The 20093-nt window shown below is 40.1% G+C and overlaps 1 protein-coding gene across 3 annotated transcripts in view; it reads right to left on the reverse strand.

Moving 5' to 3' along the window:
• Positions 1-20093, reverse strand: part of LOC141069466 (uncharacterized) — a 116666-nt gene that overhangs the window by 31762 nt on the left and 64811 nt on the right. For 2 of the 3 annotated variants that reach the window (XM_073559026.1, XM_073559028.1), the window contains exon 3: positions 1056-1110. The exons of the other annotated variant lie outside the window; for it this stretch is intronic. In XM_073559026.1, the coding sequence (XP_073415127.1) occupies positions 1056-1110 (55 nt within the window). The remainder of the gene's footprint in view (positions 1-1055; positions 1111-20093) is intronic. 3 annotated transcript variants of the gene reach the window in all.

A 20093-nucleotide genomic window follows, 5' to 3' on the forward strand; every position in this document is an offset into this window, starting at 1 on the left:
CACCCAGCTGTCTGCTTTAGCTTGGCTGGTTGTCAAAAATGGGGGGAACCTATGCCGTTTTTTTGATTTTTAAGTTATTTATCTAAATAATTAAAAAATACAGCATGGTGACCCCTCTATTCTTGATAACTAATGTTGCTAAAGCTGACAGCTGAGGGTTGCAGCCCACAGCTGTCAGTTTTGCCTGGCTGATTATCAAAAATACAATTTACAATAATTTATTTATTACACAGCAGCTGATGAACTCTCATCAGCCGCCGCTTGCTCTCACTTATCAGTTGAATACAAAGCTGAACATTTTCCCCTGCTAGCGCTGATCACCGCATGAGCAGGGGAGAATGACGAAAGCCCTGCACTGGAGGCAGATTGTCAGGAAGGTCTAGACTCATAGCTCACTTCCATATAAGAAAAATGTGGATTTCTGTGGAATTAGACATCTGATCGCAGATATTAAGGTATACCGTAAGTTTATTCAGCTTCTCATGACCACTTAGGAGGGTTGATCTACTGACAGATTCATTTTAAGATATATGAAGTAAAGGCCCCGTTACACATAATGTCCCAGCGATCCCACCAATGATCCGACATGATGGGATCGCTGGGACATCGTTAGGCTGATCGTAGGTGAGCTGTCACATAGACAGCCCCTCCAGCGACCAGGACCAGCGAGCAAGTTGGTTTCTAATGTAAACATCAGGTATCTAAGAGCCGCGCGACTCCTGGATACCCGATGTTTACCTTGGAAACCAGCATGTACACCAGTTTCCAAGGTAAACAGCGGGTTTACATTAGAAACCAGCGTCCAGCGTCGCTGATCTCTCACTGCCACACACAGCGATGCATGATGGCCAGCGGGAGTCCAGCGATCGAAAAATGGCCCAGGCCGATCAAGCACGATCAGCGATACCCGGCAGGGGGGGCCGGTCGCTGATCCCCGTCACACACAGCGATCTCGCTGGCGAGATCGCTGTGTGTGACTGGGCCTTAACACTAATTCTTCATCTGTAAATATACTGGAATATCGGAATACATGCATGTTTCAAGATCATACTTACCACATGTGTGGTTATCTGGTTGTCACTTTGCTCTCTTTTGTGACATATCTTCTGCCTGAATGGCCCAACATATAATAAGTGAAATTAGTTTGTCATATGTAAAGAGTTTATTTTATTACTTTAATCTAATTTTTTTCCACTATGCAAAATAGGTATCTGTTAAATTGACAGTTGAAAATTCTATAGCATAATGTATAGAAAAATTTGGACACCCCTTGTCCAAGAAGATTTTTTTTAAGAAATAAAAATAAACATAATTTAATACAACCTCAGAGGGTAAAGTGAAATGACATTTCTGCAAGTTTCAGTGCATTATTACTGTATAGCTTTTTTTTTTCCATGATTAATTAAAAAAATGATTTGGCACAAACGAAAGTTTAGTTATCTTGTAGGTCAGTCCTTAAAGGAGTAATCTAAAGTTTGGAACTTGTCACCTATCCCCTTGGATAGGGACTAACTTAACGATTGTAGGGGTCCAGCCACTAGGACCCCCACCGATCCTGAAAATCGGGGTTCTAAAGAGCCTCATGTAAATGGGATGGTGGTCAATCATGAACACTGCTGCTCCAATTCATTTTTATGTTATACCAGACCAGTGCGACGCTCCGCTCTCTCTGGCAATCTCATTAAGAACGAACAGATGTGTGCATGATCGATCTCCATTCCATTCACACTCGGATCTTTAGTTCTCAGTATGGGTGGTGGGCCCAGTGGTCGGACCTTCAGCAATCTGGAAGCTATTCCCATTGATAGTGATTACTATTACTTCCAAACTTGAGGCAACCTATTTAAAGGATTTTCCACTATTGAATGGATGTAGGCAAATAATACTTTGAAACAACTTATCCCTTGTTGGCGTTAGCTCTGTCCCTCTGATGCTCCTCATTTGTGGCTTGCCATAATTAAGCTGCGTTTTAGAATACTTTTTTGGATCATTGACTTGGAACATGCAACCTCTTTAAAGCTTCAGTTTCTTAACAGACACAGGCAAACTGGGATTTTTTTTTTTCAGTATTTGTTAGTAATTTGTAGACCTCATTGCTGTATATTGGGTCTTTTTTTTATCAAAAGTGTTTAAAAGAAAAGTTGTCTTTGTTGCCCAAACATAGTAACATAGTTTTGAAGGCTGAAGGAAGACCTTATGTCCATCTAGTTCAGCCTATTTTTAGTGCAGCTGTTCTGCATTGTTGATCCTGGGGAAGGCAAAAACCCCACAGATTAGAAGCCAATTTTCTCCATAGGCAAAAAAATTCCTTCCCCTAAGCTGGGTCAACCATCTACCTATAATATTATGTTATTCGTAACCTTCTATACTGTTACTCACAAGAAAAGCACCGATTCCTTTCTTAAATTCATTCAGTGAGTTGGCCATCACCACTTCCTCAGGAAGAGAATTCCAGAGCCTCACTGCTCTTACCGTGAAGAACCCTCTTCTATGCTGGTGCAGAAATAGTACCAACCAACCAGAGCATTTTTTAAACTAAAAATAAAAGCTCTTCAATTAAAGTTGCTAAGGCAACAAACATAAACCTGCCTAATTATTTTCAGTGACTATGGTTCTAACTCCGCACAACAGCATAACAGGACCAATCCTATCCTGCAACTGAACATGTCACGCGATTAATGCTGCCGAATCCCAGGCATCATGAATTAGTGATAGGCTTGATTACTATAAATATGTATGCTTCACACAGTGTGGCAGTTCAGATACAACATACTTTAAGTGAGTAGCAAAGAATGAGATGATGAAGAGGGATAGTCACAGGGAGTGCAGGACTAGTGATGGAGGCAGGTGCCTCACAGGGGGTGGGGAATAGTCACAATTGTCAGGTCCCTCCCAGATTCTCTCAACTAGCTCAGCTAGACTGATGTGTCTCTCAGTATACACGTGGCTTGGGCATCTGACACTTTCCTTTAAAAGAAAACCAATCATTATCCTTAACCTATTTGTTTCAGTAAATACTTAAAGGGAACATGTCAGGCAAATCACAGACCGCATGAATCACAGCATGGCTACGCCATTGATATTACTCTTTAAATATGCATAGCGGGAGATTAAAATGGCCAGGCTCAACCCGTGGCTGGCTATTCCCAGAGTAATTGCATGAGATTGACAGATCTCTCCCTTGCGTGTACAAATGTAGCTCTCAGAATATAGCAATGCAAAAACAATATTTTTTCTATTAAATGGTTTTTATTGTGTAGAAGCGACAAAAACATAAAACAAATTATATAAATGTGGTATCGATGTAATCATACTGACCAGAAGAATAAAGCTGCCTTATAAATTTTACCACAAAGTGAATGATATATTTTTATTTTTTTTATTAAATTCTTTATTTAAGAAATTTTTAACAAACTGCAAAAAAGATAACAGAAAGAATACATAGCATCTTTTCCATGTCATGTAGAACAAGGTACTATTTGCATGGCCAAATGTATTCAGAAAACAAAGTTCACTAACTAAGAGTATAGAGGTAGGGGGGTGGAAGTTGACACTTGGGGAAAAGTTGGAAGGTGGGGTTAAGGGTTTCAGAGTGTCCTGCTTAAAATGATAATGCTGAATAAGAGGTTTGAGAGTGCAGTCTTTCCAGTGAAGGTATAGACATGAGGAAATAATAGGATTGTAAAGGGTTATGAATTTTCTTCTGGTGTCTTTTCTGAAGTAATTAGCTACCGAGTCCAGGAGTCAATAATTTTTGAGTTTTTTTAACCCCTTCACGACCAATGACGCCACATAGGCGTCATGAAACCTGGTTCAAATCTGACCAGTGACGCCTATGTGGCGTCATGACTTTAAAGCCCCCCTGCGGGTCGGGTGACCTAGGTCACTGAAAGGTCACCCGACCTGCAGATACAGGGGGCTTTGTAATTCACCACAGGGGGCGTGGCTTTGCCCCCACGTGGCTACGATCGCTCTGATTGGCTGTTAAAAGTGAAACAGCCAATCAGAGCGATAGTAATATTTCATCAATGAAAATTGATGAAATATTACAATCCAGCCATGTCCGACGCTGCTGTAGCACCGGACATGGCTAGAGACACCGATTCCACCCCCCCACCGGCGATCGCCCCCCCGCATCTGAATGACAGCGGCGATCTGCCCCCTCACCCCCCCGGTACCTCCTGAGTCCCCCCGTCCCTCCCGGTGTCCCTCAGGTCCGGATGATGGGCGCCGCCATCTTGGAAAATGCAGTGCGCCCGCCCGAATCTGCCGGCTGCAGATTCCATTCTTTCATTTTGATCACTCTCACAGTGATCAAAATGAAAGAAAAAGTAAATAAACCCCCTGATTATCACCCCCATAGGTAGGCAGAACTAATAAAATAAAGAAAATATTTTTATTTTTCCATTAGGGTTAGGGTTGAAAAGAGAGTTAGGGTTAGGGTTGAAAAGAGGGTTAGGGTTGAAAAGAGGGTTAGGGTTGGAAAGAGGGTTAGGGTTAGGGTTGAAAAGAGGGTTAGGGTTGAAAAGAGGGTTAGGGTTGAAAAGAGGGTTTGGGTTGAAAAGAGGGTTTGGGTTAGGGTTGAAAAGAGTGTTAGGGTTAGGGTTGGAAAGAGGGTTAGGGTTAGGGTTGGAAAGAGGGTTAGGGTTAGGGTTGGAAAGAGGGTTAGGGTTGGAATTAGGGTTAGGCTTGTGGTTAGGGTTATGGTTAGGGTTGGGATTAGGGTTAGGGGTACGTTGGGGTTAGGGTTATGGTTAGGGTTGGAATTAGGGTTAGGGATGTGTTGGGGTTAGGGCTGGAGTTAGAATTGAGGGGTTTCCACTGTTTAGGCACATCAGGGGGTCTCCAAACGCGACATGGTGCAACCATTGATTCCAGCCAATTTTGCGTTCATAAAGTTAAACGGTGCTTCCTCCCTTCCAAGCCCAGACGTGTGCCCAAACAGTGGTTTACTCCAACATATGGGGTATCAGCGTACTCAGGAAAAATTGCACAACTACTTTGGGGGTCTAATTTCTCCTGGTACCCTTGGGAAAATAAAAAATTGGGGGCTAAAAAAATATTTTTGTGGAAAAATTTTTTTTTTTATTTTCACGTCTCTGCGTTATAAACTTCTGTGAAGCACTTGGGGGTCCAAAGTGCTCACCAGGCATCTAGATAAGTTACTTGGGAGGTCTAGTTTCCAAAATGGGGTCACTTGTGGGGGGTTTCTACTGTTTAGGCACATCAGGGGCTCTGCAAACGTAATGACGACCGCAGACCATTCCATCAAAGTCTGCATTTCAAAACGCCACTACTTCCATTCCGAGCACTTACGTGTGCCCAATCAATAGTTCCCCCCCATATATGGGGTATCAGCGTACTCAGGACAAACTGTACAACAACTTTTGGGGTCCAATTTATCCTGCTACCCTTGTGAAAAAAAAATTTGCTGGCTAAAAATCATTTTTTTTGAGGAAAAAAAAATATTTTTTATTTTCACGTCTCTGCGTTATAAACTTCTGTGAAGCACTTGGGAGTTCAAGGTGCTCACCACACATCTAGATAAGTTCCTTCGGGGGTCTAGTTTCCAAAATGGGGTCACTTGTGGGGGGGGTTCCACAGCTTAGGTACATCAGGGGTTCTGCAAATGTAACATGATGCCCGCAGACCATTCCATCAAAGTCAGCATTTCATAATGTCACTACTTCCCTTCCGAGCCCCGACGTGTACCCAAACAGTGGTCCCCACCCACATGTGGGGTGCCAGCGTACTCAGGACAAACTGGACAACAAATTTTGGGGTCTAATTTATCCTGGTACCCTTGTGAAAATAAAAAATTGCGCACTAAAAAATAATTTTTTGAGGGAAAAAATTTATTTTTATTTTCACGGCTCTGCGTCATAAACTTTTGTGAAGCACTTGAGGGTTCAAGGTGCTCACCACACATCTAGATAAGTTCCTTAGGGGGTCTAGTTTCCAAAATGGGGTCATTTGTGGGGAGCTCCAATGTTTAGGCACACAGGGGCTCTCCAAACACGACATGGTGTCCGCTAACGATTGGAAGTAATTTGCATTTCAAAAAGTCAAATGGCGCTCCTTCCCTTCTGAGCCCTGCCGTGTGCCCAAACAGTGGTTCCCCCCACATATGTGGTACCAGCGTACTCAGGACAAACTGGACAACAAGATTTGTCATCCAATTTCTCCTGTTAGCCTTGTGAAAATTAAAAATAGTGTGCTAAAAATCATTTTTGAGGAAAAAAAAATTATTTTTTATTTTCACTGCTCTGTGTTATAAACCTTTGTGAAGCACTTGGGGGTTCAAAGTGCTCCCTACACATCTAGATAAGTTCCTTAGGGGGTCTAGTTTCCAAAATGGGGTCACTTGTGGGGGAGCTCCAATGTTTAGGTGCACAGGGGCTCTCCAAATGCGACATGGTGTCCGATAACGATTGGAGCTAATTTTCCATTCAAAAAGTCAAATGGTGCTCCTTGCCTTCCGGGCCCTCCGTGCACCCAAACAGTGGTTTATGACCACATATGAGGTATCTGTGCACTCAGGAGAAATTGCTCAACAAATTTTAGGATCGATTTTATCCTGTTGCCCATGTGAAAATGAAAAAAACTGAGGCTAAAAGAAAATTTTTGTGAAAAAAAAGTATTTTTTATTTTTTACAGATCAATTTGTGAAGTACCTGGGGGTTCAAAGTGATCACTATGCATCTAGATAAGTTCCTTGGGGGGTCTAGTTTCCAAAATGGGGTCACTTGTGGAGGAGCTCCAATGTTTATGCACACAGGGGCTCTCCAAACGCGACATGGCAAGCGCTAAATATTCCAGCATATTTTCCATTCAAAAAGTCAAATGGCGCTCCTTCCCTTCTGAGCCGTGCCGTGCGCCCAAACAGTGGTTTATGACCACATATGAGGTATCGTTGTACTCAGGAGAAATTTCCCAACAAATTTTAGGATCCATTTTATCCTGTTTCCCATGTGAAAATGAAAAAATTGATGCTAAAAGAAAATTTTTGTTCGAAAAATTAAAATGTCCATTTTTTCTTTCCACATTGCTTTAGTTCCTGTGAAACACCTGAAGGGTTAATAATCTTCTTGAATGTAGTTTTGAGTAGCTTGAGGGGTGCAGTTTTTAGAATGGTGTAACTTTTGGGTATTTTCTGCCATATAGACCCCTCAAAGTGACTTCAAATGTGAGGTGGTCCCTAAAAAAATGGTTTTGTAAATTTTATTGTAAAAATGAGAAATCGCTGGTCAACTTTTAACCCTTATAACTTCCTAACAAAAAATATTTTGTTTCCAAAATTGTGCTGATGTAAAGTAGACATGTGGGAAATGTTATTTAGTAACTATTTTGTGTCACATAACTCTCTGGTTTAACAGAATAAAAATTCAAAATTTGAAAATTGCAAAATTTTCTAAATTTTCTCCAAATTTCTGATTTTTTGACAAATAAACGCAAAAATTATCAACCTAAATTTACCACTAACATGAAGCCCAATATGTCAGAATCGCTAGGATCCGTTGAAGCGTTCCAGAGTTATTACCTCATAAAGGGACACTGGTCAGAATTGCAAAAAATGGCCTGGTCATTAAGGTCAAAATAGGCTTGGTCATGAAGGGGTTAATTAGATAGTCTAAGTTTTTCATATATGCCCATTTGATTCGCTTCTTTTAACCATTCTTTACATGAAGGGGTTTCAACTTCTTTCCACTGTCGTGCAATAGTTATTTTAGCGGCATTGATCAAGTGAGGAATTAGTGATTTCCTGCTTAGCAATATATTGGAGGGGTCCAAGTTGAGAAGAATAAAGACAGGTGTTATTGGTATGTCTACATTAAGGACCCTTTTAATAAATGCTTTAATATTTACCCAAAATTGTTTGATTTTGAGCACTCTAGCCAAATGTATGTTGGGGTACCTCTTTCTCCGTTGCATCTCCAGCATAGAGGAGAGATAGAGCTGTTCATTTTACTTAGTATATCCGGAGTTCTATACCATCTTGAGATAATTTTATAATTGAGTTCTTGAAATTTCAAGGAAGAAGCTAGCCAATGAGTAATTTTAAATTTTGTGAGTATTTCCTCTGTGGAATTTTTTTTTAGCTCTAATTCCCATCGTTTAATAAAATCTGGAATATCATCTGTTTTGGCTAAACTTCTATTGATTGTAGCTATTATTTTCCTGTTACCTTTTGTGTTTATAAACAGTTTAAGGAATGGCAGGATTGGTTGTGGAGCAGAGATATTAGGGAGATTAACGTTGATTACCTCTTGCAGTAACTCTATTTCAACGTCGTTCAAATGCAGGTTTTTCGTAAGAGAGCAATTTTTTTCCTTTGTTCTTAAGGGCATGTCAAACTAAGAGATATCGCTAGCAATATCGCTATAACTTGTGACGTTATAGCGATATCGCTGTGTGTGATACTTACCTACAACTCGCTCCCCCGCTGCTTATTGCTGATTGCGCGAGAACGTCCAGGACTGTTTCTCGTCATCAGCTTCCTGCGGCGCTTCCTGCTGTGACGACGAGCGACGCGTGGAGCCGGGCGGGAGGACGCAGGATCGCCTGGTGTGACAGGTAAGTAACGACCCCCATCCCCAGCGATGTTGCTAGTGAGATCTGCCTGTGTGGCAGCTCACTAGCGACCACTTAGCGATGTACCAGCGATCCTGACCGCATCATATCGCTGGTCTCGATCGCTGGTACATCGCTAAGTGTGACAGTACCTTTACACTTGTTCTTATGGACAAAGGAATCTATTGGCATGTCTATGTGGGAGATTAAGGACAAGAATTTTTTTTTTTTTTTTTTTTTTTTTTTAAGAGTCCTGTATCTGTTGGGGATCAGATGCAAAATAGGCGTGATTTGGCATATGTTTGGAATAAAATTTTTGTTTTTATTGGCTTTGTGCCATAATCTGAGGGTTATGTTGCTATAAGGGTTTTTGATTGTTATATTTTAATCTATTAAATGAGGTAGGCCATAAATAGTGTGAGAAACCTCCATTAAGGTTATTTAATTCCAGTAGAGCCCAAAGTTTTGTGGAAGAGGGAGAGCGTAAGTCAATTACTCTGGCTATATGACTCGCTAATCTGTATTTTCAAAATCGGGTTATCCCAACCCCCCTCGGTTTCTAGGTTTTATTAGCATTTGATGGCTGACTATGACTTTTGTCTGCCCTGATAAATTTTGAGATCAGATGTTTTAGTTTTTGGAAAAATTGTTGGGGGATGTCTATCGGCAGTGTTTCAAGAAGGTATAGAATTTTAGGAAGAATAATCATTTTTATTAAGTTGACTACCAAACCATGAGACCGAAATGTCTTTCCAGCGGGAGATTGAGGTTTTGACTGTTTGTAGTAGTGGTTTGAAGTTTAGATCGTAAAGGTGAGAGGACGAATTGCTGATTTTAGCTCCCAAATAGGTGATGAATGAGCAATCTTTAAATGGGGAAAGTGTTGAGAGTATCTTCCTGTTTTCAGGTGACAGAGATATGTAACAGATTCGATTTAGAGAAATTTATTTTAAAGTTAGAAATGGAGTTAAAGTGTTGCAGCTCTGTGAGCAGAGTTTGAATGGAATTATTTGGATTTACCAAAAAGAAAAGTATATCGTCTGCATAGGCTGCACACTTATGTTCCATTGGGCCGATTTTCAATCCTGTAATCAAAGGAGACTGTCTAATTGTTTTGTAGAAATGTCTCAATTGAAAGGATGAACAGAAGGGGCGATAGGGGGCAACCTTGTCTTGTGCCGGTTTTTATATCAAAGCTAGTGGATAACGTATTGTTTATTTTAATTTTTGCTGAGGGAGCTGTGTATAAGGATAAAACTTTATCTATAAAGCATGGTGGGAAGCCAAATTTTATAAGTGTGTGTGCCACAAAATGCCAATCAACGTGGTTGAATGCTTTCTCCGCATCTGCGGAGAGTATCGACATTTGGATATTGTTTTGTTTTGCGAAATGGATCACATTAATTGCTCTCATAACGTTATCTTTGGCTTCTCTTCCTTTGATAAAACCAACTTGTTCCGGGTTTATCAGTTCTGGGAGTATTTTTTGCATCTGATAGGCTAATATTTTTGCGCATAGTTTTAAATCGTTATTTATAAGGGATATAGGTCTGTAACTGTTGCATGAAGTGGGGTCTTTCCCTTCTTTTGGTATGAGGCCAACATGGGCTTGTAGGGATTCTTTCTTGAACTTGTTAAGTTTGTTAATTTGGTTAAAATAATCTATCAGATAATTGATTAGATCAGTTTCAAAACCTTTATAATATTCGATTGAAAAACCGTCCGGGCCTGGGCTTTTCCCCCCAGGGCACCGCCTCCTCTACTTCCTCCTTAGTTATGGGGCTGTTTAGGAAATGGATTTGGGGTTCTATAACTTGGGGAAGGGCTAAGTCTTTTAAATAGGTCTGGATTTTGGTGGTCTTATCTTCGGAGGATATATGTTTAGTGTTCAAATTATATAGGTTTGAATAAAAGTCCGAAAAAGTTTTACCAATATCTTCCGTTTTATAAAGCATCTAATCTTTCTTGTTTTTAATTTTAAGTATGTGTGTAGAATTAATTTGCTTTTTAATAGAATTTGCTAGGGTTTTTACCACATTTATTTGCTGATAAATAGTTTCTGAAATGAGAATCTGTGAGAAATTTCTCATATTTCTGGTTTAATCAGGGCTTTTAGTTCAATTCTTAGGTTGTAGAGATCTTTCTCTAACGAAGATAGCTGTGTTAATTTGTGTGTTTCTTCTAGTTTTTTTTTTTTTATTTGGGATAGTTTTAGAAGTATCTCCTTTTCTTTTTCTTTGATCTGGAGCCTAATTCAATAAGGAGTCCCCTAATTACTGCCTTGTGAGCCTCCCAGATATTTGAATTACACTTGTCGTGTGGGCAATTTTCCGTGAAGAAGTTTTTAATGCCTGTGGCTATATATTCATGCGAGATGCTGTTCTTAATTAGGTTATTGTTAAGTTTCCAATTTAGGGGTCCTTTTTTACGTGGTTCAATACTTGTTTCAAGGAATAGAGGGGCGTGGTCAGAAAAGAGGATTATGTCCTAGGAAGTTTTGCTGATGGTATTTAACAGGTGGTGAGGGAGGAATAAGTAGTCAATTCTTGAATATTTTGTATCAACTGGGGAGAAAAAGGAATAATATCTGGTGGAAGGATGTATGGTTCTCCATGCATCTATCAGTAGCCTGGATGACAATGATTGTTTGATGTATTTAATTGTTTTAATTGGGACTGTGGAGTGATTATCTGAGGTGTCTAAAGGGGGATGTAACGGCACATTGAAGTCGCCTCCTAATATTATTTGTCCTTCAACGACGTTATCTAGTGTCGAATATCTTCTTGAAGAAGGGGCGGTGGTTGCTGTTGGGAGCATATATGTTGACTAAAGAAAATGTTTCATTATAAATCATACACTTTAAAAATATATATCTCCCCTCTGTATCATATATGGCGGTTTGAAGTACAAAGGGGACTCTCTTGTTTATAATTATGGATACACCTTTATTGTTTTTATCTGAGAGTTGGCGTTAAACCGTCTGGTGAAAGTTTTATTCTTGGTGACAGGTGTATATGTATGCTTAAAGAGTGTTTCTTGGAGAAATGCAATATCTATTTTATTTTTCCCCAGGTAGTTTAGAATTTGCGACCTTTTTTGTGGGATGTTGATTCCCTTTACGTTAAAAGTAGCAAAATTTAAATTGGTCATTTAAATTTTAAGAAAGGCACTATGTAATGTGGTTTACATTTTTTAGCAGGACTTGAGAGTAGGGTGGGATTATGTAGGGAAAAAACAAACAATGGGGGTTTGTTACAGATCCTGAGCAACCAGCTCATGGATCAAAAAATTGTAACTAAAAGAATTTTTGCAACTGGCTAAGGTATGGATAGCAATTGCTAACTCAGCCAGGTATGATTGCAAAGAATTAGTACCTACACCCGTGGGGGCATGGACCTAGGAAATTATGTAGCTTAGATTGAAATAAGGGTATGAGTGACCATTTGTAGTTGAGGACAGTAGACTCCCGAAGAGTCTTATTTAAGCGGGTATAATCATAGATGTAATATGATCTCTTGAAGTCTAGAAACATGAACTAAAATATACCTGTGAAAGTATTATAATATAGATAGCTAACGATATACCCCACTATCCCTCTACTCCCCACCCCATCGGAAGAAGAGGAGGAAGCAAGAGAAGAGGAGAGGCACGACTACTCAGGTATTCTAAGGAAGGAGAACTAACCAAAGAAACATTTTTAAAACATACTATATAACATTTGAACTAAGGAGCGAGGAGAAAGAAGACCAAAGTCAAATCCCCAGTAGGGGTCTCTAACTATTGTATAAGTCAATGTGTCCGTATGGATTCGACACGTCAGCCCATTTCATCTTCCTCTCTCCCATCTCTGTTGGGTGTTTCTTTAGGATTTCCGTTTAGTCTTTTCTTTTTCGGCTTAGAAGGGGTTACTGTGGACCATTTTTCCAGGTTTGGGAGAGGTGGCAGATTAAGGAATTCTTCCGCTGTTGTCCAATCTGGAATGTGGAGGTCTCTGAGATCCAGCTTCTTGAGTACGAACGGCAGATCATCAGGGGTTCTGACTATCAAAGTCTTATTGTTTAAGGGTTTTGCCAGGCCGAATGGAAAGAGCCATCTGTAGACAATGCTTTTGCTTCTTATCGCTCGTGATAACTGTTGAAGTTGTCTTCTTAAATCCAGAGTCAGTTTTGTAAGATCTTGGAATATTTGAATCTCATTTTTCGTCGAATTCAATTTTTTACTTGTCTCTCGCTTTTTGATAAATTTCAGCCTTTATTTTGAGGCTTTGAAAACAACACAGAATATCTCTTGGCCTTTCTGGACCTACTGGCTTTGGTCTGTAGACCCTATGAGCTCTTTCTATACCAAGATCATTGTTGCTATCTTTGTCAATGATTTTGTTGAATATTACAGACAGAGTATTGAAGATGTCTTCATCTGGAATAGATTCTGGCAGGCCTCTAATTCTTAAGTTGTTCCGTTGCAATCTATTTTCTAGGTCGTCTATATGTGTTCTCTGCAGGAACATTTGTTTTTGGATTTTCTACCAAAATTTCTGTGACTTTTTTGGCATGTGCCACGATCTGTTCAGTGTTGGTCTCCAGTTTCTGCGCTCCGTCGTGGTCAGTTTTGACATTTCTAATATCGGCGATCTCTTCTTTATTTGTTTGCGTGAAGTCTTTGAATAAGTTTTTTATACATTCAGTTGTGGGTAGAGCCTTGATGTAATCTTTTATATCTAGGTCGTTTTGTATTAAGTCAGTGTCTTCTTCACTATCTGACCATTGGCTAGGTAAGGCTGTATCAAACTTCAGTTTGTGCGTAGAGCAGAGGGGTCTGCAATCCTGAGAAGATTCTGCGGAGGGGCTTTTTTAGTTTTTGGTTTCGTTTTGGGAGTTTTTTGAGTTTTGTTCAACTCATCAGGTTGAATTTTGGTAGTTTTTCCCATTTTGTGGGCTGGTTTAATATCACAACACCGGGAGCAAAGGTTTATGGATGTTCAGGTCATGCATATGGGTAGGTATTTAGTCTGGAATTGTTTGTTGTAAGATAAGAGAAAAAGAGGATGCAAAACCTCTGTTTTTATAAGAAACTGTAGGTGGGAGAAAATGGTTTTGGTATATATATCCGGCAGTTTCTCCTTGTTTCCAGATGCCTGTGGTGTCCTATTATTGTGGGTATTTGGCAGAAGAGGTTTATGTAGGCAGGCAAGATGTGGCTCAAATATTGTCTTTTGTCTCTCTCACAATTGGATTTTTCCACCTCTTGGTGTACAACCATTAACTGCAGGTGAAGCTTTTCAGATTGGCTTTGGACAATAAATTTGCTGAGAAAATTAGTCATAAGTACCAATAGGTTTAATGTTATCCTTGGAGTGCAATATGAGGTGTTGCGCACACACTAGACGTTATGAGTATGTCTTCTGTGTTTACATATTTATGCAAATCGCAGCAAAAGTTTATTTAGATGATCTGTGCCCCTCTGCAGACACATTGGGTGCAGTGATGGAGGTGGATAACCTTATGCTATGCGTGTCTCTTTAGGTTTCTAACACAGCGTTCAGCAAGAAAATATAGAAACTCAAACACAGATAATACAGGTGCTCTTCTGTTTTAGTATGCTGATTTGTATTGGTCTCTTGTGCGGAGTGGGAATTTAATTGGCAAAGGGCATTTATATCTGGTTAAAGACTATCATCTATATATCCTACCACCATGCAGAATTCAGGTGCATACAGAGGTACAGTCTGCTGCTTAACAGTAGTGTTAATAGGCCTACAGTATCTGGCCTTACAGGTTCGGCTCTGCTATGCTGCTGTGTCTTTGCTGTACACCAATCTAAATTTCTTAGCCTTGCATAGGTTTCTTGGGCTGATACAGGTTGTTGTAGTAATATGCCCCTTATGAGTTATTCCACCCCGAGAGTCTCTATTGAAATACCTTTCAGAGTGAGCCAGTGGATTAGGGCTGAGGCGGGTTCTTTTGAGAAGCTGTGTGGCAGTGTATCCTTCCGCCTTTAACCTCACAGCTTCAGCTTCTGAGAGGCTGTAACTTCTGATGTCTTTATCCCAGTTCAACCATCCAGGTGTCAGAATGTTCAGTCCAGATTAGGGAATAAAGCCAGGTAAAATTCTTGATAAAAGAGCCTCTTGTGTGCTTTGTAGGTCGCTTCAAAGAGGTACCAGAGTGGGAGCTCAGAGCCCCTGCATCCTACACCAGCAGAGCTCAGGCCACGCCCCGAATTGTTGGTTTTTGTTCAATCTGCCTCCTAAATAACAGAATGGAAAGTGATAAAAAATGCTATGTGCCCAAAAATGGTACCAATACAGACCAACTCCTCCCATAAAAGAAACAAGCCCTCACATGACTGTGTGCAGAAATATGGAAAAATTATAGCTCTCAAAATACGAGGAGGAAAACACCTTTATTTTTTTTTATAAAAACGAAAAAAGGTATGGTACCGTGTTAGCCAGTAGAAAAAATATATAACGTGCTCTCAGTGAGAAACAAAATAGGAATCTTGTGGGTATGATACCTTTTAATGGCTAACAAATAATAGTAAATGATGTTACAAAGCAAGCTATAGGGACTGCTTACATCCCTTCATCTGGCTTATATAACAAAACATTTGAAGAAACCTTATTTATATACAGTTTAAAGCACATGCTGGTGTGATACATGGACATTTCAATAAACAAATACTGAGCTTGAAGAGGGAATCCATAATTAGGTAAGATTACATCAGTGGTGTGAAAGTTCTGCGAGATCAAAGGGCTGTTTGGAGGAAATAGCTCAGATATGGTAATGGGCCATAAAACCTTCTGACAAATTGAGTCCTTTTATTTATGGTTTTATGGCCCATTACCATATCTGAACTATTTCCTCCAAACAGCCCTTCGATCTCACAGAACTTTCACACCACTGATATAATCTTACCTCTTATGAACTCATTTTCTGCTCCACCAGTTGAGAGTTCCCCTTCCGTTCTCCCTCTGGTGGTGACAGGAGGTAGTGAGGTTGGTTTAAGTGGTAGTGATCTGCCACCTGATGAGGAAGATAACGATTGGATCTCTGAAGTATCAGACTGGATATAAGACAGCCGATGCCCTATCCTAGTGCTGGTGATTCAGTCTGCTTCTCAGGTCCTGGACTTGAGCTCTCTTCCAGTCTTCTCATGTTACGTTTGTTTTTTGCTTATTTTCACACTTACGCTTGTTGGTCAATTCAGTTTCTTGTAATCAGCCTGCCCCTGCTGGGGCTATGCTGAATTTTCACTCCTATTTATCAGTATTTGCCAATCTGCTTTTTGTCCCTTATTAGATTGGCCTCTTTTTGCTCTGTCTCAGAATATTTCAGAGTGCTGATATAGGTTTTGAAGTCTAGTGACTTCAGGGTTAATTTTGCTATCACAAGTGTTGGACAATATTTTTGTAGGTTTTTTTTGGCAGATTGCAGACAGTGTCTTTCCTTTCCTGTCCTTGTTAGTTAGCTGGGCCCCATCGTTTGCTCAGCCTATTTTCCTGCTTTTGTTTGTATTTTCATCTTGTTTCACCGTCAATACATGTGGGGGGCTGTCTTTCCTTTGGGGTCTGCTCTGGGGCAGTTAGTTTTCCTCTTTTCCTGCTTTAGGCTTATGTAGCTCTCCGGTTGTGACGAGGCATCTAGGACCATCGTAGGAACGCTCCACAACTGCTGCTAGTTGTGCGGTTAAGATCAGGGATCTGCAATGTTACCAACTTCTCTGGTTTTCTGAGACTTAGCTTGTTGTCTTTTTTTCCCTCCTCAGTTACCCATTCATAACACTTACCTAATTAAGGATTCTCTCTTCAAGCTAAGTATTTGTTTATTGAAATGTCCATGTATCACACCAGCATGTGCTTTAAACTGTATATAAATAAGACACACAAAAACACTTACCCCCTTGGACAAAGCTTACGCGAAACGCGCGTCGGGGACTTCAATACCCACAGGTCGTATGCTCTATCTGCATTTAACCCTTTTTGGACTGTCAACTCTTATGCTAGCATGCAGTATACCGTGCATATCCCAGTATGACATATGCATACAGCTATTTTTTTCCCCACAGTATAACCAATTCTGTACTTAGTTGCTACTTGTCAATTTGTTATATGAGCAATTTCTGCCCCACTATGGAGCTGCCGTAGTACTATATAGGGACATGTCCTGCTTTATTGCCGGATACTAGACTTTCTCGAGGATATACTACCACTTAAGTATTAATATATGGCAGTAATCAGCAGTATCTCATCATTGCTTGGGTTTCTGTGTGAATTATGTTAGCCCTGCCCACCCACTTATGTGGTGGGAGTACTCTATAATATACTATATGGGCAGTATACCGGTGTGATCCGGTGTGATCCAGCTGTATTCCATCTTGATTATAATGCCTTATAGGTGATTTAGCTGTACTTCATCTTGATTATAATGCCTTACAGATAATGTGCATGACTTGGCTGTATTTCATCTTGATTATAATGCCTTAAAGATGATGTGCATGGTGTTAACATTGAGTATATTACCTTCATAGTGCATATGGACTTTGTGGTGTTTTATTGGATACTCATCTCCTTTTATCTCACATTTGTCTGTGTTTTTGTGTCTTTTGTATCGACTTTAACAAAAATGGTAGTATTTTATGGCTACATGCTTCCTTAATCCTTTTTTGATGGTAATTATGTTAGAAGAGCCACTTATCTAGGCCCAAAAATGTTTTTGAATTCTGTATATAAATAAGGTTTCTTCAAATATTTTGTTATATCAGCCTGATGAAGGGACGCAAGCAGTCCCGAAAGCTTGCTTTGTAACATCATTTACTATTATTTGTTAGCCATTAAAAGGTATCATACCCACAAGATTCCCATTTTGTTTCTCTCACTGAGAGCACTTTATATATTTTTTTCTAGAAACTTTTTTTTTACTACGTGACAGTAGCCAAACATTAAAAATATATATATATCAATCAAAATCAAATTTATTATCGCCAAGTACATATTACATATATACAAGGAATTCTTTGTGGCAAAGAGGCAACATAATATATAACAGATACAACAAGTAACATCTAACAAGACAGATACAGTATATAGTCTACACATGACGATTTAATTGTTAAACAGAGAGTGGATAGAAGCTGTTCATATGGCAGTTGGTGCTGCATTTGGGGACTCTGAAGCGACGTCCTGAAGGGAGTAGTTGGAATGAGGAGTGTCCCGGGTGAGAGGGATCGGATGAAATTTTCAATGCGTGGGATCGAATACTCTTATCATAAAGATCCTGGATTTTAGGCAGGGGGGAACCTATAATTCTCTCTGCCATTCTGAAAGTCCTTTGTAAGCGGAGTTTGTCATGCGCAGTGGCTCCCCCATACCAGACTATCAGAGAGGAACAAATCACAGATCTGATGACAGCATTAAAGAATAAGATCAGCAGATTCTTAGACAAACCATATCTTATCAGCTGATGCAGGAAGAACATCCTCTGTTGTGCTTTTCTTATAACAGCATCCACATTTTTCCCCCATTTAAGATCATGAGAGATGATAACACCAAGGAATTTGGTCTCTGTGACCCTAAGAACCACTTCGTCATGGATGTAGATTGGAAGTATCTCATGTTGATCTTTCCTAAAATCCACAACCATCTCAGCAGTTTTTTTAGTGTTGAGTACAAGATTATTGGCTTTACACCAGTCACATATTCTTTTCACCTCACTCCGATACAAGTCTTCAGCATTTCCCCCGATGAGACCAATCAGTGTCATATCATCGGCAAATTTCAAGATTTTTACTGAGTCTGCTGAAGAGATGCAATCATTCGTATAAAGAGAAAACAGTAACGGGGACAAAACACACCCCTGAGGTGCCCCGATGTTTTTGACCAAGGTGTCCGAAGTGAATGGTCCAACTTTTACACTCTGTATCCTGGCTGTCAGGAAGTTATAAATCCACAAGCATAAGTTGAGAGGGACTCCAAGAGCTACCATTTTCTTATGAAGTAAATTCGGATCAATGGTATTGAACGCTGAGCTAAAGTCCATGAAAAGAATCACGACATATGAGTGCAGTTCATCTGTATGATCCAAAATGTACTTCAGTGCCAGATTGACAGTGTCGTTTGCCGAACAATTCTCCTTATAGGCAAACTGAAGCGGGTCCCATAGCTTCTGCGTGAATTTTATCAGGTGGGACATCATAATTCTTTCGAAGACTTTCATAGCTACAGATGTGAGTGCTACTGGTCTATAGTCGTTCAACTCAGAGGATCCCACTTTCTTGGGGACAGGGATAATTGTGGAACTTTTCCAACACTGAGGTACAACGCACTCTTTCAGTGACACATTGTATATATTTGTCAGTATAGGGGCAAGCTGGGTAGCACATACTTTCAGACACATTGGAGATACACCATCAGGGCCAGGTGCCTTTTTGACCTTAAGTCCCTTCAGGATGCGTATCACCTCTGCCTCGGAGATCACTACTTGTGTGTTGCACAATGAATGATCTTTATATGAACAGACTGAGGAGCTTAGAGATGAATAGCCACTGTGTGTAGAGCTTGCCTCAAATCTGCAGTAGAATTCATTTAACTCTGCTGCCAGACTTCTGCTGGGGTTCATTATAGTGGGGTGGCTTTTATAAAAGGTGACCTCTCTTAATCCTCTCCATGCAGATCTAGTATCTTTTGATGAGAACCTTTCCTCCAGAATCTTTGCATACTAGTGTTTGGCTAACTTGGTCTCTTTAGATAGCGAGTTCCTAAGTTTCTTGAATTCAGTAATATCGCCTGCTTTATAAGCCTCCTCTTTTCTCTTACGGATCAACCTGACTTTATTTGTAAACCACGGCTTGTTGTTTCCCCGAAAGTGGACAGATTTGGATGGAATAAACGTGTCTTCACAAAAACGGATATATGAGGACACTGCATCAACCCATTCATCCAGACCCGAGCATGTTTCCTGGAATACCTCCCAGTCCGTGCATTCAAAGCATGCTTGTAGTTGCAATTTTGCCTCCTCAGACCATGTCTTCTTTGTATAAACTGTAGGTTTGGATGTTTTCAACCTTTGCCTGTAGGCTGGAATTAAATGAATTAGACAATGATCTGAAAAGCCAACTGCTGCATCTCCTCACTGCCCTGTAGGCCCCTTTTATGACTGTATAGCAGTGATCAAGCGTATTGTTCTCTCTCGTGAAGCAGTTTATATGTTGAGTAAATTTGGGGAGATCCAGGTTGAGTTTTCCTTTGTTAAAGTCCCCCATTACGATCACAAATGCTTCTGGAGATCCTTTCTCCCATTCTGATATTTTGCAAGCTAATTCACCAATAGCAGCTTTAACAGATGCTTGAGGGGGAATATATACTGCAACCAGAACCATAGATGAAAACTCTCTTGGAGAGTAAAATGGTCTACAATTGAGTGCAAGGTACTCTAGATCTTGAGAGCAACCTTTTCCCAGTATGTTAACATCACAGCACCAACTAGTGTTGATGTAGAGACATACCCCTCCCCCCTTTGTTTACCTGA

This window comes from Dendrobates tinctorius, unplaced genomic scaffold (genome assembly GCF_039654945.1).
Source record: "Dendrobates tinctorius isolate UK_male_01 unplaced genomic scaffold, ASM3965494v1 ptg000265l, whole genome shotgun sequence".
Lineage (NCBI taxonomy): Eukaryota > Metazoa > Chordata > Amphibia > Anura > Dendrobatidae > Dendrobates > Dendrobates tinctorius.